The sequence below is a fragment of the Protomyctophum bolini genome, assembly GCF_963924005.1.
Source record: "Protomyctophum bolini genome assembly, chromosome: 23".
In the NCBI taxonomy this organism is placed as follows: Eukaryota; Metazoa; Chordata; class Actinopteri; order Myctophiformes; family Myctophidae; genus Protomyctophum; species Protomyctophum bolini.
Window position 1 is genome coordinate 20,001,703 of NC_137884.1, and position 14,356 is coordinate 20,016,058.

Genomic DNA, 14,356 nt, shown 5'->3' on the forward strand with positions numbered 1-14,356 from the left:
GGGGCAGCACAAATAATATGCGAGTAGGGCAACCAAATCGTCAGCGGGGTCCCTGTTCACTTCAGGGAAAACATTCGAGTACTTTTTCCACCACTGGCAGCCACTCGCAGCGCTTTAGTTGGGACTGTGGGAGGGATATGTACCCCTATAGAGCAAGCAGTGCTTGTGCTTAATGGCACCGGGATGACTAAGCATGGAGGCCCAGTGCCTGTGGCAGCGTGCAGACATGTTCCATTCTGTCAGCGTCCCAGTAGCACACACAGGCACCATCTAACATGGTCCCCCAAACTCTTCCTGGCTAGGAGGAGTGGGAACAATCAGCAAAATGAATCCTTGTGAAACTCTTCTGCAAACAACCTCCCAAGCAAGCATACACTGTGGCTGTAGCGTAACAATTTGTCCCTTTTACTCTGTAAGTCTGTGTTTGTTAGTTTGTCAGTTAGTTTTCTTTTTCACATTTGGTGCCATGTGGCTGTTGGAGCAATGGTGTCCGAGGGCGAAGTTATCAATAGCAGACCGATGACCATGTGACATATACAGTATATGCATGCACACACACGCACGCACGAACAGTAAATATTGTGCGAGTGTGGCTAATGGTCTTGCAGCCTGTGAGAAATAACTGCACTGTCTGGGAGATCTTTTTTCTTTTTATTGCTTTGCCAGCAAAAATGGAAATAATTTGTTTTCCAAAGTGTGTCATATTTCCCATCAGTGTCAGGAAAATGTACTGAGTCAATGTCTTCCTGCAGGTATTTCCCCCCCAAAAAACAATGAATATCTGAGCTAAGCATTCTCCTCAAACCATTCAAACCAACTCCACAGTATCATACAGTGCTTTCACAATGTGTGTGGTCTGGTCTGGGCTCAGAGAGAAACCTGTCACCAGTGCTTTTGAATCTTTGCCTCCACCTAGTGGGCTTTGCCAGAAGAACATATACAGTTCAATAAAGTACAATAACCCTTGTCTAGGTTTAGCGTCCTCCACAGTGGGACCTTTTCCACCACCACCAGAAGAACTTTGGTTCTAGAACTTCGTTACCTTTTGTTTGAGCGGCTCTTTTAAACAGCTAGTGGAGGGAAATACATTTCTTGCAGCATTCGGCAAAACACTTTGTGAGTTTATATCACATCTGCATCTTCCAACCTGAATAGTGACACGCCCACTTTGGTTCCCACTTCAGGGCAAGAAGAAGTATTCTTTTGGTTCCAGTTTCGAACCAACTTTTAGGGATCTTAACCAATTCATTTGGTGCAAAATTAGACAGGAAAACAATAACGGAACCGGTTCAATCCTGGTGGAAAAGGGGCCAGTGTGAGGAACGTAAAATAAAACTACATAGGCCTACTCACAACCTTTAAAGCAGAAGACCCAAATTAAATAAAGAGTCTAAATCAAAATACAGTACATTCAAAATCAATTAACCATTTTGAGTTAATCCGTATTCCTATTTGGATCACGTGCGTGGTGTCACCCTGTAGATCGGTCATTACGACGGCATCAAGGCCTGACAAAATACATTTAGTCGACTAAATCAACTGTAGATGTAGTCGACAAAAATCCTGTTATTTAGTCGACTAAAACTAGACTAACACTAAGACATTCCAGATGACTAAAATGTGGCTGAAACTAAATTAACACTATTCAAGAGACTATGACTAAAACAAAAATCAAAATTTGCTGCCAAAAACAACACTGCTTGAGACAGAGCCTCCCTCCGCAAAATTCACAAGCAAAGAAATATTACTGAATCAGACTACTAACGTGGGAAGTTTGGAAAATGCGTTTACAACAGACCCAACATATGGGTGTAAACATCTTAGTGAATCCGGCCCAAATATCTTTGTACACTATAGACCACTGTTTCCCCAAACACTGGGTCTGAACCCTTTTTAGTCATCTGAAATGATAGTCTTAGTCGGCTAAATATGACAAACTAGTCTTAGTGTTAATTCTTAAAGCAAATTCTGATTTAGTCTTTTGAACACACGACATAGATTTAGTCCCTCTTAGTCATGTGAAATTGTTTAGTCTTATGCTGCATTCACATGGAATCAGGCAAGCAGTAGACGGCAAACCAAAGTCATTATAGTGGACGTGAGCAGGCCGGTAAACGGAACAGGACGACTCGGCAGCCATAACCGGCGACGGTAATGGCAGACGGCAACAATGTTAAAATATTTCATATTTTTACTGTTTGCCGTCTACCGCTTGCCTGATTCCATGAATGCAGCATTAGTCTCAAACAAAATGAACACTGGTCTAAACAAGATATATCGGCATGTTTCGTACTATGCATAAAGTTAACGACCTCAACCACTCGAGCGCTCTGAGGTGGGAAGGAAGTAGGGAGTTCCAAGTCGGAAACCTTTCAGCCATGAACGCACCATATTCCATGACTCCAGCATGTCCATTCTTCAGCCTGAACACTGGGGCTGCTCTTCTTCTTCGCTGTTACTTCTTCTATACAGTAACATGTAGGCTGTGGTGGCACTGTTGAAAAGTTGTTTTTCTTTTTTTAATCAATACGTTTGATGTTAAAAGTATAGTGTGACTGTGAAATTATATTTTTTTGTAGGGGGGGGGGGGGGGGGCGGCGGCTCTCCATCTCTTTAATAAACAGAAAATATTTCTTTCAGGCTCGGTTCAGGGTCGGTTGCCAATGTCCAGCCAATACAAGCAGGAGAGAGTACGCACTTATCAACTTAGAATGTATAGTGCTCCAATTCTAATTGTCTTCTAAATTGTCACAACCTCTCGTCTCTCTTGCTAATTAGATAAAATTGGTATCCAGACACGGAACTGGAGAGACAGGGTGACCCCTGTTACTGAACAAACACTCTAGTCTATAGCAATGATTGATATCAGCAGAATATATAGGTATTTAACACTTATTTTAACAAAAGAAAATCACTTTGCAACTGAAATATTTACTTTACCTGTGTCCTCCATATGAGCTCTGTACCTCCTCCCAGCTGGCCTGGGTGTTGACACAAGAAAGAAATCAGACAAACATTGATTTATAATATGTTATTTAAATAATGAATACACACACACACACACACACACACACACACACACACACACACACACACACACACACACACACACCCTCTTCTACAAGGGACATCACAGAGGGGCCAACTCATTTTGGGGGAAAAAACCATCAAAATCTTAAAATCCTTTCAGAAGCTGAAGACCTACCTGTTTTACATGGCTGTCATCTGCATAGTGCCAGCTTTGGTCCCCCTTGTGGCGAACATAGGCAGTGTAGTGTCCACACATTACAGTGCCAGAGTGCACTATCACCGCATACAACATATATCTGCCTTCAGTCTGAAAGAACACAAATAGAATAAGAATAATAAGAATAATAAATAATAATAATGCTGCAAAAAAAGGTAACACCATACGGTACAAACAATCTCCAGATCCAGTTTTCAAATAATTGTAATGGAGTAAAAGAATATTATATATATAAATACAATATTTGGATCCGAGATAGGTAGAAATAAACAAAAAATAAGTAAATGTACTTAGTTGCTTTCCACCACTGATATCTCTTTGCAGAAAATAACTGATCTACAAGCTGCTTCACAACAACACAGCTTGTAGATGGGCTATTTTCACTATATGTACAGGGTTCATGTGGTTAAAGAAGCACCTTGACGTAGTTCCTTGAAAACGTCTCTTCTGTCAGGATCTGCAGACAGTCGAGGGTTTCCGGAAAAGCAACTCTGCAGTGAAGTTTCGTGATGTTGCCACGAGAATGACGAAATCTCTTCAGGTGCACACACAGAACGGAGGGCATGGAGAGCAGTCTGAGACCCTAAAGAGACAGAAAGTGTTCAGTCAGGACAACTCAAGAATGGATGGAATATATATTTATTGAATATCAAATGAGCAATATATTCATTATGGTTTGGCAATGTATTGGATCTGCTTTTTAGGTACTCAGATCAAGCGCATCAGTCCCGAGTCCCGACCATAGGGACTCCGTACCTAAACAGTAGATCCAAAATGACAGCAGGTTGTATCCACACTTTTCCTGGGCTGTGTGTGCTCCAGTTCCTGTCGATTTGATCCAATGAAAGCCAATGAAACTGGTCAGATGACCAATGATATCCAATGAAATCAACAGGAACTGGAGCACACACAGCCCAGGAAAAGTGTGTATACAGCAGCAGCAGCAGCAAGCAAGCAGGAGGAGTGCAAAAGGGAACTTGTGAACTCAATACTGCCTCACTCTGGCGGAGTCAGGTTAACACTCAGTACCCTCTTTAAATTTAGTGTAGCCAATTACATTACCCCTTTTTTTCTCCCCAATCTAGTCAAAATGCCAATCAATTCCGACCACTGCCCACCTGTCAGCAAGGAGCCCCCCGTTAACCCATTCTGGGCGGGAACCCCTTTTGGTGTTTCAAGCATTATGTTACTTTAGCTATTGAAAAATAGCAGATCTGCGAGCTTGTAGGTCTGAAAAATCTTGAAAATGTGGCTCAAATCTTTGAATATATACTCTTTCAGAGCGAACATTTTTAACTCATATCTTTGCTTCTGAGAGGTTCCTGGAACAACATATTTTCAGATGGGGGTGTTTCATGTCTCCTGACATGAAATATTGAGCACCACTGATACAGAAACATGAGGTTTTTCATTTAGTAGACATTTTTTTAATTTCGACGTCAGGCCTAAAGGGGTAAAACATTCCCTGCGGCGCCGACAGTCACCGGCCCTAGCCTCGTAGAGTACATGCAGTGACAAATATCATGCTCACCACCCGGCTTTGGTTCTCCCAAACCCAAATTCAGGTCAGCCTAATTATTGTGTTGGTTCATATAGACGTTCAGCAAGTCGGATGCACAGCGGACCGCGGTGGATTTTGGGTCTCTGCGGTGATGGGCAGGTAGCCTACTGCCCTACTTCACCCTCAAACTCCTGACAGTTTTCTGAAATACTTATGTTTCTATATAAGTGGTGCTCAATATTTCATGTCAAGGACCTAAGAAATTATATTGAATTGACCGCTGACCCCCATTTGAAAATATGTAGTTCCAGAGACCCCCCGGAAGCAAAGATTTGAGTTAAAAACCGAAACGTTCGCTCTGAAATAATATATATATATTCAAAGATTTGCACCACATTTTCACGACTTTTCAAAAATAGCAGACCTACAAGCTCATATGAGCTTGTAGATCTGCTATTTCTCAATAGCTAAAGTGTGACATAATGTTACAACACCAAAAGGGGTTCCCACGCAAAATGGCTTAACTCTCAGGATAGATCGTATCAATGGAAAAGAACACACCTGTTTAGATGGGGTCTTTTTTGCACACTGTGCACAATAGCAAATGTTACTTCCCCGAAGCTCCTGGAGTTCGAAGAAAGATGCCATGCAGCTTTCCTGGGAAAAAAATAAAAAGGAATACAGGAATTAGTGTCAGCTAAAACATGTATTGGTAACCCAACTGGAAAAGCATCTGTGTCAAATTTATTTGCAAGCTTTCGGTCTGCACTGACCTTCTTCAGGCATAGACCGAAAAGCTTGCAAAATAATTGATTGTGCACAGTTTTGAGTGTGCGGAGCTTCCTATTATTGTTTCTTCATTATCCTTGTGTGACTCCAGCACCTCACTTAAGTTTTTTCAGCAGATGAGCTGTGTTTTTTTTTACATTTTTGCCCGAGTTGGCCATTTAAAAAAAGTTCACGGCGCTTCGATCACTTTGTAATTTATGAAGGAGAAAAAACGAATCTTGAAAGTGAATTTTTTTGAATAGTAGGGTATGTGACATCATCATCATAACATTATGCGGGAATGCCTACTGTGTCAAAAATCGGATTGCATTAAATTATGTTAAACGACGTTAAACTCACTTTGCCACTCACTCACTTTATGCATGCGCATACCCTCTATTGTACAAATACAAATCTTCTCTTCTGGGGGTCCCTGCCACAAAATGCTTTCACAATGCTTTCCGCGGCCATACTGTATTGATTCAATATATCAATTTGGCACAAAACAGTTTGAGAACTACTGGTTTAGAAGGCATTTGTAGAATCGGCCTCAGGTCTTAATGGGTTTAGTTAATTAGGGTCAAAATGACTGAATCCCAGTCATATGTATCCGATAATAATGGTCTCACCAGGGTGTTGTGACCCTCATGTATGTGCAGAGGGAGACTGAGCAGGTAGCTGGCCTCAGACTGGACGTGACCGCATTCCAAACACTGAAGGTGATTTTCAACTGAAATCTTGTATAGACGCTGGATATCAAGAGCCTAGAGAAGAGCAGATAACGTTAAATACATGGGCTATTGTAAGCCAATGCCAATTAATAGCAGTGGCTAAATGTAAATAAACAAGGATGTCATAATTTGAAAGAAAAAGAAAGAAAGAAAGAAAAACAACAACGAACCACTTCTTTGTCATCCATCTGTTGATGCATTAAGTTCAGAATAGCGAGGAACACCTCATCCGCGTCATGCTGGATATAAACTACAGTACAAAGCAAAACATTTTGATACCTGTAAAGCTTAAATAGCATGTGACAATGACAAGCAATATACTTTAGTTTAAATACCCCAAAGTAGAGGTAGGTAAGTGCTCATACGTCGAATGTGGTTTTTGTCCAGGCAGCGCAGGAAATCTGCATGAGGAGCAGGCTGGGACTGGTCACTCTGCAAGGCTCGAAGGACTCTCTTTAGTTGTCGGGGGACATTATAGTCCCATTCCGTGTCGTCTGGTTTCCACCTTTGTAGAATGTGAAATGAATAATCATATCTATGATGTCTTTGTTACTGTACATAACTACATACGGTACTGTATAGCCCTGGTAAATGGTGCATTTATATAGAGTTTGGCGCATTACATTCACCCATTCATACACCGATGGTGGGCCATGCAAGGAACCAACCTGCACATCGGGAGCAATTAGGGGTTTAGAGTCTTGCTCAAGGACAACCTTGCGGTTCCCATCCGGCCTCTCTACCGGTCACTCTACCCCTGGGCCACTGCTGCCCTGCGTTTATTGTTGTCTAGTTATCCAGGATGGTAACCACTATGGAGATACTGTGACGACTGTGTGGACTTACTTGTCTAGTATGTTTGTCAGTTCCCAGGTAGCAGAGAAAGACTGCAATAAAGCGTTCACGCAGCAGGACAGACCATAGTTCCCGAGACCTCGTATCCCTGCAAAATCACCAGTCAGTGCATCTTTTGTCTAGATATTTCAGACAAATAATTTCAAGATATCAAGCAGATACCTGTAAATGCTGCATTTTATTCAAAAACACAGCATTACATTTAGATTATTCTTTGGTCAGATAAAATGATCTTTTTTTGACTGAATAGCAACATAACATAACATAAGATTTTATTTAGTTAAGATAAGTATTTAATATCTCATAAGTAGCCTACTGTTTGTTCAGAAACCGGGGTGTCCTTAGACTCCTTGCCTCTCCAGCTCTTTACAGAAAATGAAAATGAAAACAGAAAATACCAATTTTAGAGAATTTGAAAGTGATGACACAAATAAATTAGCAGACAAATTTGGAACTGGAACTCTATACAAATTAAGCTGAGTGTAGCCTACTCTTTCCTGAGGGCTAAACATGTATTTTCTGTTTATTGAAGAGCTGGAGACAGAGGGAGGCTCCTGTTAATGAACAAACACTAGTGAGTCTATATGATTACTATCAAAATATAGGGCTTTAATCATTTAACAACAAAAAAGGGGAAAAAAAGTTTTGTTATAAACAAAGAAATCTCACTAACAGTGGACCTAGACATACCTCTAAATCTAAAATAATATATAGTGTTTGTTCAGTAATAGACCCTCTTTCTTGTAAACAAGTGTAATGCTTAATTGGGTCGTCTACTCACAGTTAACAGTCTTTGTATTGTTTGTTTTTGAAATGTACTGTAATTCTGAAAACTGTTAATAAATATTTCAATCAATCAATCAATGTACCCTAGCTCTGGAACATGACTGTCATGACGAGTCATGGGAACCACGCCCCCCTTGTGGCGAAAAATAAAACTTCTGGAAACTCAGATTATGGGAACCATATGGCTAGCTCCCTCCAGCATTTTCAACTGCATTGCCAATTCAGCCAATCAGGAAAGTGTAGCCAATGAATATCAGGCTCAGCTTCAATTTTACAGTGTTCCAGTTTAATCTCAATCTGTGTAAATTCTCTCTGAATCCTATAGGATGAAATTGGTATCCTGAGCTGACCCGAAAAGGCATTTTCTGCTTAGAACTGGAGAGACGTGGATCCCTTGTTTGCTGAAACAAACACTCCATGATTGTTAAACACCGCATTACCAGCAGAATCATGTATTTCATTGGTTTTAGCATCCCATTCAATAAATGAAAAGACAACATTACCACTTACCTGAAGACCTTATGTAACGAGGGTCCAACTTTGAGCCACTTCCTCCCATATCCCAATACCGGTACATGTCACTGATATTGAAGAGCAGGCAATATATGGGCAGCAACCGTCAAGTGTAGAGCTGCTGCAGCAACATTACTTAACCTCGCCCACCAGGCTTTCCACCACCTCGGAGGAAAACATTACTATAGCAAGCAGCATGGTTACTTTCAGTTTCTATTCCGTTAAACGAAACCAAGTTCAAACCTACCGATGAGGAGGATGAGAGGTGTAATAGCGATGGAAAAGGCGCACGTTCGTAATGCTGGATCGTAATGAATTTTATGAATTGAACAAGGTGGACCCTCTTGTAAACAAGTGTAATTGGGAATTGGGCAAACCTAACCGCAAGCACGGGAGCAACGCGGTCGAACTAACGGGAGGTCGAACCTTAGGGCAGCCCCCTCCACAGTTAACAGTCTTTGTATTGAGTTGTGCTTGAAATGTAGTGTAATTCTGCAAAGTGTTAATAAATATTTCAATCAATCAATAACAAATATTACACCAATACGAGCCGAGACTGTAGCCTGTTTGCTATAAGTTATTCATGCATCCCTCTTTTATCCATCCGGCGAGACGGGTCGCCGCATTTTAGGAGCACCAAGTAACTCCTCTGAGTACTAGACCAAAAAAGTTGTGTGCAGCCCTGACTACGTATATTTCCACACTCACTCCAGAGGGCCATTATATTTCCACTCTCACACCAGAGGGCCACTATATTATATTTCCACACTCACTCCAGACTCGAGGGCCACTATATTTCCACACTCACTCCAGAGGGCCACTATAGTTCCACACTCACTCCAGAGGGCCACTATATTTGGACACTCACTCCAGAGGGCCACTATATTTCCACACTCACTCCAGAGGGCCACTATAGTTCCACACTCACTCCAGAGGGCCACTATAGTTCCACACTCACTCCAGAGGACCACTATATTTCCACACGACTCGCTCAATAAAACAATTAAGGAAAACTCCTATAGACCGAATGGGACGGCTCTCTTCTTTATTTTGTTATAGCCTGCCTGGTATATTGCTGGCAGACTTTTGGCTATAAGAAAACAAAGGCAGCATAAAGAGATATTAAAGAGATTAATTTATTGTCTACACATACATTCATTCTGGATCTGGACCAAATTATACATCAGATCAAACCAAATCATGTCTCCCAATGTGGGGATATCACTTTATTTTCACCAGAGGGTGAAATGGTGTCATACTTTTTGTGCTAATTTGTGCTGGTATAATTTTTTTGATAATTCAAGTTATACGTTTCTTACTGTCTGTTTTCATCATATGGGGAATAATGGGGTGCCAACATCAGAGGTGTACCTCAGGATCATCACATTATGCTGCTTGCTGGCTCTCCTTGAATATTTGTGGAGATGACCGATTTATCCAAGTTGTGCCTCGATTTCCTTGATGCATAACAGGTGTGCAGCCACACCCAGCTGAGTCCCTATAGTCCTACTCCCCTTATAGTTTGACTCGGGACAAAGTCGATCAAAGTACACACTTTAAATCAGTCAATCTCAATAGTTTCAATGTAAAATAAATACCTATACAATACATATCATGTGGCGGCTGGCCTCTCTCCATTTAAGCAAGTTCCTGGATTTAAAGCAAAAGTAGGCAATATTAGTTCAAACCTTGAATGTCAATTATTTTGGAGTGAATAGTAGACAGCATAGGAAATAACATCACATCTGTTTCATAGTTTTAACCAAGTTATGAAAAGGAGCATTCAACTGAGCAAGAGACAGATTTCACTCAAATAGGGAAAGGCAGTTTCCATCTGGTTTACATTGCATTGTTAACACATTATTCTTGGGGAGGGATTATGAGAAATGGATCACTTCCCAACTCACTTTTGTTGCCATTGAATAGAAAGGCAGACAATCACTCTAACCTGGCATAGTAAACTACACATGTATTATCTCAAATAGGATAGGTGAGGTTTCACATGTTCTAGATTCAGAATCAGAACATGCCTTTCCTGGCACATTTGTATACACTATGACAAAAAGAGAAGGGAACATGCTCAAGTACTAATTGGTAAAGATGGAAGATTACTGTGATAGAACTGGCAGCAAGGAATTTCTCATATTCCGGAGACCGGAACCAACTTCTGAGACAGAACAAAGCGTATAAACGCATAACATTTTGTGGTCCATAACCATTAATCCATCGAGCAGCTCCAGATATACGAACTGATGACACAAAGATTATATGGCTTCTGGGATTTCAGAGCTATCAACAACACTTACTAGATTGTTATAATAAAAAATATTAAAGCCAACTGATATTTGTGAAAAGTGGAGAATGCATATTCTCACAGACTCACACGCCACAGTTCATTGAGGAATAGTTTTAACATATTTCATAAATTGAATATACAAATAAAATTAGTTATTAAAATAGACTATATTTTGAAGTGTATTTTACAAATTATTTTTCTGAGTAACAGCCTGATAGTATGGGGCAAACACGCCATTCCACATCTGTTTAAGTAGTTGCAGAAGTTTGGAAATCCAGAGGAAAGAGGAAGGAAGAGCTGTGGACAAAAAAGAAAATACAATTACTCTATTACAACCAAATATTGAGCTCTTCAACAGAACTGTAATTCAGGCCAAGTATGCATCAGACACAATTAATAATTTGACTAACCTGGATCCATTCGAACAAAAACAATGTAGAGAAGGACAATAGCCAAAAATACTTTTCTGAGAGGGAATGACTTGACACCGACCTTTGACAGTTTTGCGCGCAAGAACCTTAGCATGGCTTTGAGTGTGTTGATCACAGCACCTGAAATAAATAAATAAACACCAAATACATTTTTATTTTATTTAGATTATTTTAAAGGATTTATTCATGTGTGATTACATAACTATGTGTAAGCTATAGTTATAAGTTAGAGTTACATTGAGATTCGTGACCTTGTGGTGTGGTTGTGAGTTCGGTGGTCTCTGGGTCATGGCTGGGACTTGGAGGTGGTTCTAGAATTTGATGCTCTTTTTCCTCCAAGAAATCCAGCGCCGTCTGCCTCTGCACCTCTGTGAATGCAACATTTCCCACCTCGCCTAAGATGAACTCTCGTGCCTCTTCCATGCGTCTGAGAGGCACAAGTACATGCGCCAGGTACAGCTCTGCAACTGATCCAAACTCTGCTAATGTTCTGTTGGAAGGGCAGTGAATCCAAAGCCTTGATGACTCCAGCATTGCAGCTTGATCACCCACTTTGGTATAGAGAAGTATGCTATAAAAGAAATACAGAAATTGGGACAGGAATTAAGGAAGGGGTTATTTTTTTTCTTTTTGTTATTATAAATGAAAAGCACAACAGTATGTTCGATGTTAGCGTGCCATTAGTGTGCAAGGTAGGGCTGGACAAACACAGTATCCATACTATATCCATCCATATTACAATTTAGGCATTTAGCAGACGCTCTTAATCCAGAGGGATTCACACTTCACAGTAAGCAAGAACAACACATGGTAATACATCAAATACATAAACAACAGTGATCAAGGATCATAATGTAAATTACGAACCAAACATCCGTTTTAGAAGAACCTAACAGTGGAATATCTATATAATGAAGATATTGTGTACACACTATAGAGTGCTGCTATGTCTACATAAAATGCTATATAAATTACATAAATTGAGCCTTTGCATACGCGTATATTCTTTCTACGTCCGAGCATAGACATGGTAACGCCCCGTCTGCCTCTGATTGGCCTACCGAAACTGCCCGTCTTGCCTGTCCTCCGAGATGCAAGGGTACTCCGTGGTGGGAAATAATAATAATAGTACAAGAGAATGGCAACACGCAACAGTAATTTGTAACTTTAATTTTTGTAGAAGAGGCAAACTAATATTGTTTGTGCCGTTTGCTTTGATTGAATAATTGATGTGTTAGTGTTGATTATCGTGTATTAATCTAAACTAAGGGAAAAGATTTTTATTTATTTTTACAGTACAATAATGTTTTAAGTTCACACATGTATACAAATAAACAGGCCAACGGCATAAACAATATTAGTTTACCTCTTCTACAAAAATAAAAGTTGCAAAAATGCCAAGCTGTCATTCTCTTGTAGCTATTATATATCGTACTTGACTTGTATTATTTATTTCCCACCACGGAGTAACCTCGCGCAGCAGACTATCCAGCATGAATCTTCCACCTCGGAGACACCGGCTGTGTCGGTAAGCCAATCAGAGGCATGGCTTTACCATGTCTATGCTCAGACGTAGAAAGAATATACCCTTTGCATAGTGCATACCAGTGGCGGAAAGTTATTATAACGGCAGGGGGTTCATGCAGCCACGCCCCCTCCCCCCCCCAGCGGTGGAAAAAAACCGAGAACCAGACTAGGTAGAAATAAATTGTGGCATTTTATCATGAACATTAGTGAGGACCAATTGTATGAAGGTAGGTTGAAAAGTGGTCCCTCCTTTGATATTATCATCACAATATTGATATTGAGGCATTTGTTAAAACATAAGCATGTGTCTCACCACAGCTGCATTATTTTAGCAGGTATCTTCTCGGGGCAGTCATAGTGCTTGAGGATCCAAGTGAGTGCATACTGCCACCGATTAAGCTCAGCCAGCGCTTGTATCCCAATAATGCAGAGGCCTGCTTTTAACTCTCCATTCCTGGGGAAAAGCAAAACATTAAAGCTAGACTTCATAGTATTGCTGAAAACAGCTCTTCTTTACACACAATAACATCCTCATCATTAAGGTGGTTGCACACTGGACACGTTTTTCGGAAAACACGCTCTGTGTGCAGGGACCCAATGTATCCATTTGTAACTCTTCTGAGACTTTACAAGTCCATTTGGTTCCATTTATTTTGTGCACTCTCACAGAAGATTGGAAACTGCCCAGAAGAAGCTCCAATAAAAACATGGTAAAAAAAACGTGATAAAACCTAAAAACACTCAAACAATAAACACAGGGCAATAATAATAATAATGTCAGTCAAAAGTGCAGTGCAGAATTGGTTTTTGATTGATTGATTGAAATACGTATTAACAGTTTGCAGAATTACAGTACATTTCAAGCACAAACTCAATACAAAGACTGTTAGTGGACGACCCAATTAAGCATTACACTTGTTTACAAGAGGGTCCACAATGTTCAATTCATCAAAACATTTAGAGACATTTAGAGACACTTCTATATAGTCAAAGAACAGTACAGGATTTCATCATAAAGGAGATAATGAATGAAGATATTCTGATATTGATCCCCACTCAAACCATCTAGTCTACCCAGACAATCGTGTGTGTGTGTGTGTGTGTGTGTGTGTGTGTGTGTGTGTGTGAGTGTGTGTTCATCACAGTTACGGATGAATGTAACTCGCCTGCTGTCCTCTTGCTCGATGCTGACAAGAGTCAGACTGTCCAACCCTCCTTGGCATGTGTCGAAAGCTGCTTGGAAGTCTCTGTGGACACACAGTTGTTCTGCAGCTGTGTCCAACGCATTGATTGTTTGTGCTAAATGTGGAACAAGTGGTGCGCTGCCGACATTATCACGGACTGCCCCACAAGTTGCTGGTGGTGTTGAGGAGTTGTTGTTGTTCATCATCTCTATTTCACCTTTGCTTGATAACATACGTTTAAAGCTAAAAAAAAACGTTACACCGTTATGGTTATCTAATCTTGATCATTTCTGATTTGGTCATTATGTTTTTAATGGTTCGCTGCAGCAGAAGATCCTCAGATCTCATCAGCGTTTTGTTCGTACTTTGTTTACTCCTGATGATGTGATGAAAGTGAACCTTGTTCCGGGTTTGGACGTGAAATCCAATGAGTGTTGCGTTTTAGGCTACCCAACCCAGCTAGCCAATCAGATTACGGTTTCTTCGTTTCCGTCATAACTGCTTCCACGTTGTAAAC

At 40.6% G+C, this 14,356-nt stretch overlaps 2 protein-coding genes across 8 annotated transcripts in view; both read right to left on the minus strand.

Moving 5' to 3' along the window:
• The window catches only part of usp18 (ubiquitin specific peptidase 18), a 28,211-nt gene extending 19,617 nt beyond the window's left edge, over nucleotides 1–8,594 (minus strand). For 3 of the 6 annotated variants that reach the window (XM_080757121.1, XM_080757119.1, XM_080757120.1), the window contains exons 1-10: nucleotides 8,399–8,594; nucleotides 7,094–7,190; nucleotides 6,583–6,752; nucleotides 6,418–6,497; nucleotides 6,146–6,280; nucleotides 5,310–5,405; nucleotides 3,666–3,830; nucleotides 3,206–3,337; nucleotides 2,941–2,981; nucleotides 2,389–2,494 (exon numbers count right to left, since the gene is read on the minus strand). In XM_080757121.1, coding sequence (XP_080613247.1) covers nucleotides 2,419–2,494; nucleotides 2,941–2,981; nucleotides 3,206–3,337; nucleotides 3,666–3,830; nucleotides 5,310–5,405; nucleotides 6,146–6,280; nucleotides 6,418–6,497; nucleotides 6,583–6,752; nucleotides 7,094–7,190; nucleotides 8,399–8,465 — 1,059 coding nt within the window. In that variant the 5' untranslated portion in view covers nucleotides 8,466–8,594 and the 3' untranslated portion in view covers nucleotides 2,389–2,418. Of the gene's footprint in view, nucleotides 1–600; nucleotides 2,495–2,940; nucleotides 2,982–3,205; nucleotides 3,338–3,665; nucleotides 3,831–5,309; nucleotides 5,406–6,145; nucleotides 6,281–6,417; nucleotides 6,498–6,582; nucleotides 6,753–7,093; nucleotides 7,191–8,398 lie in introns of those variants that run through there. The other 3 variants (XM_080757122.1, XM_080757117.1, XM_080757118.1) reach the window with 3 other exon arrangements.
• A 1,455-nt stretch (nucleotides 8,595–10,049) lies between these two features.
• Nucleotides 10,050–14,219, minus strand: pex26 (peroxisomal biogenesis factor 26). 2 transcript variants are annotated; one of them, XM_080757266.1, is made up of 5 exons: nucleotides 13,822–14,219; nucleotides 12,969–13,109; nucleotides 11,380–11,699; nucleotides 11,108–11,248; nucleotides 10,050–10,994 (listed from the first exon to the last, which is right to left on the minus strand). In XM_080757266.1, exons 1-5 carry the CDS (start codon nucleotides 14,070–14,072, stop codon nucleotides 10,882–10,884), a joined length of 966 nt encoding a protein of 321 aa, XP_080613392.1. In that variant the 5' UTR covers nucleotides 14,073–14,219; the 3' UTR covers nucleotides 10,050–10,881. The 2 variants fall into 2 exon arrangements, with proteins under 2 accessions (XP_080613392.1, XP_080613391.1); XM_080757265.1 differs by having other exon boundaries at nucleotides 11,365–11,699.
• Nucleotides 14,220–14,356: the final 137 nt, after the last annotated feature.

Bases quoted from the DNA above. Each gene is read 5' to 3' on its own strand.
- pex26 (XM_080757265.1), bottom strand. From the start codon at position 14,072: ATGTTATCAAGCAAAGGTGAAATAGAGATGATGAACAACAACAACTCC. The intron at 11,249-11,364 runs GTAACTCTAACT...TATTTATTTCAG, and splicing joins ACAAGGTCACGAATCTCAAT to GTGCTGTGATCAACACACTC. The intron at 10,995-11,107 runs GTTAGTCAAATT...TTTTGTCCACAG, and splicing joins TTTTGTTCGAATGGATCCAG to CTCTTCCTTCCTCTTTCCTC.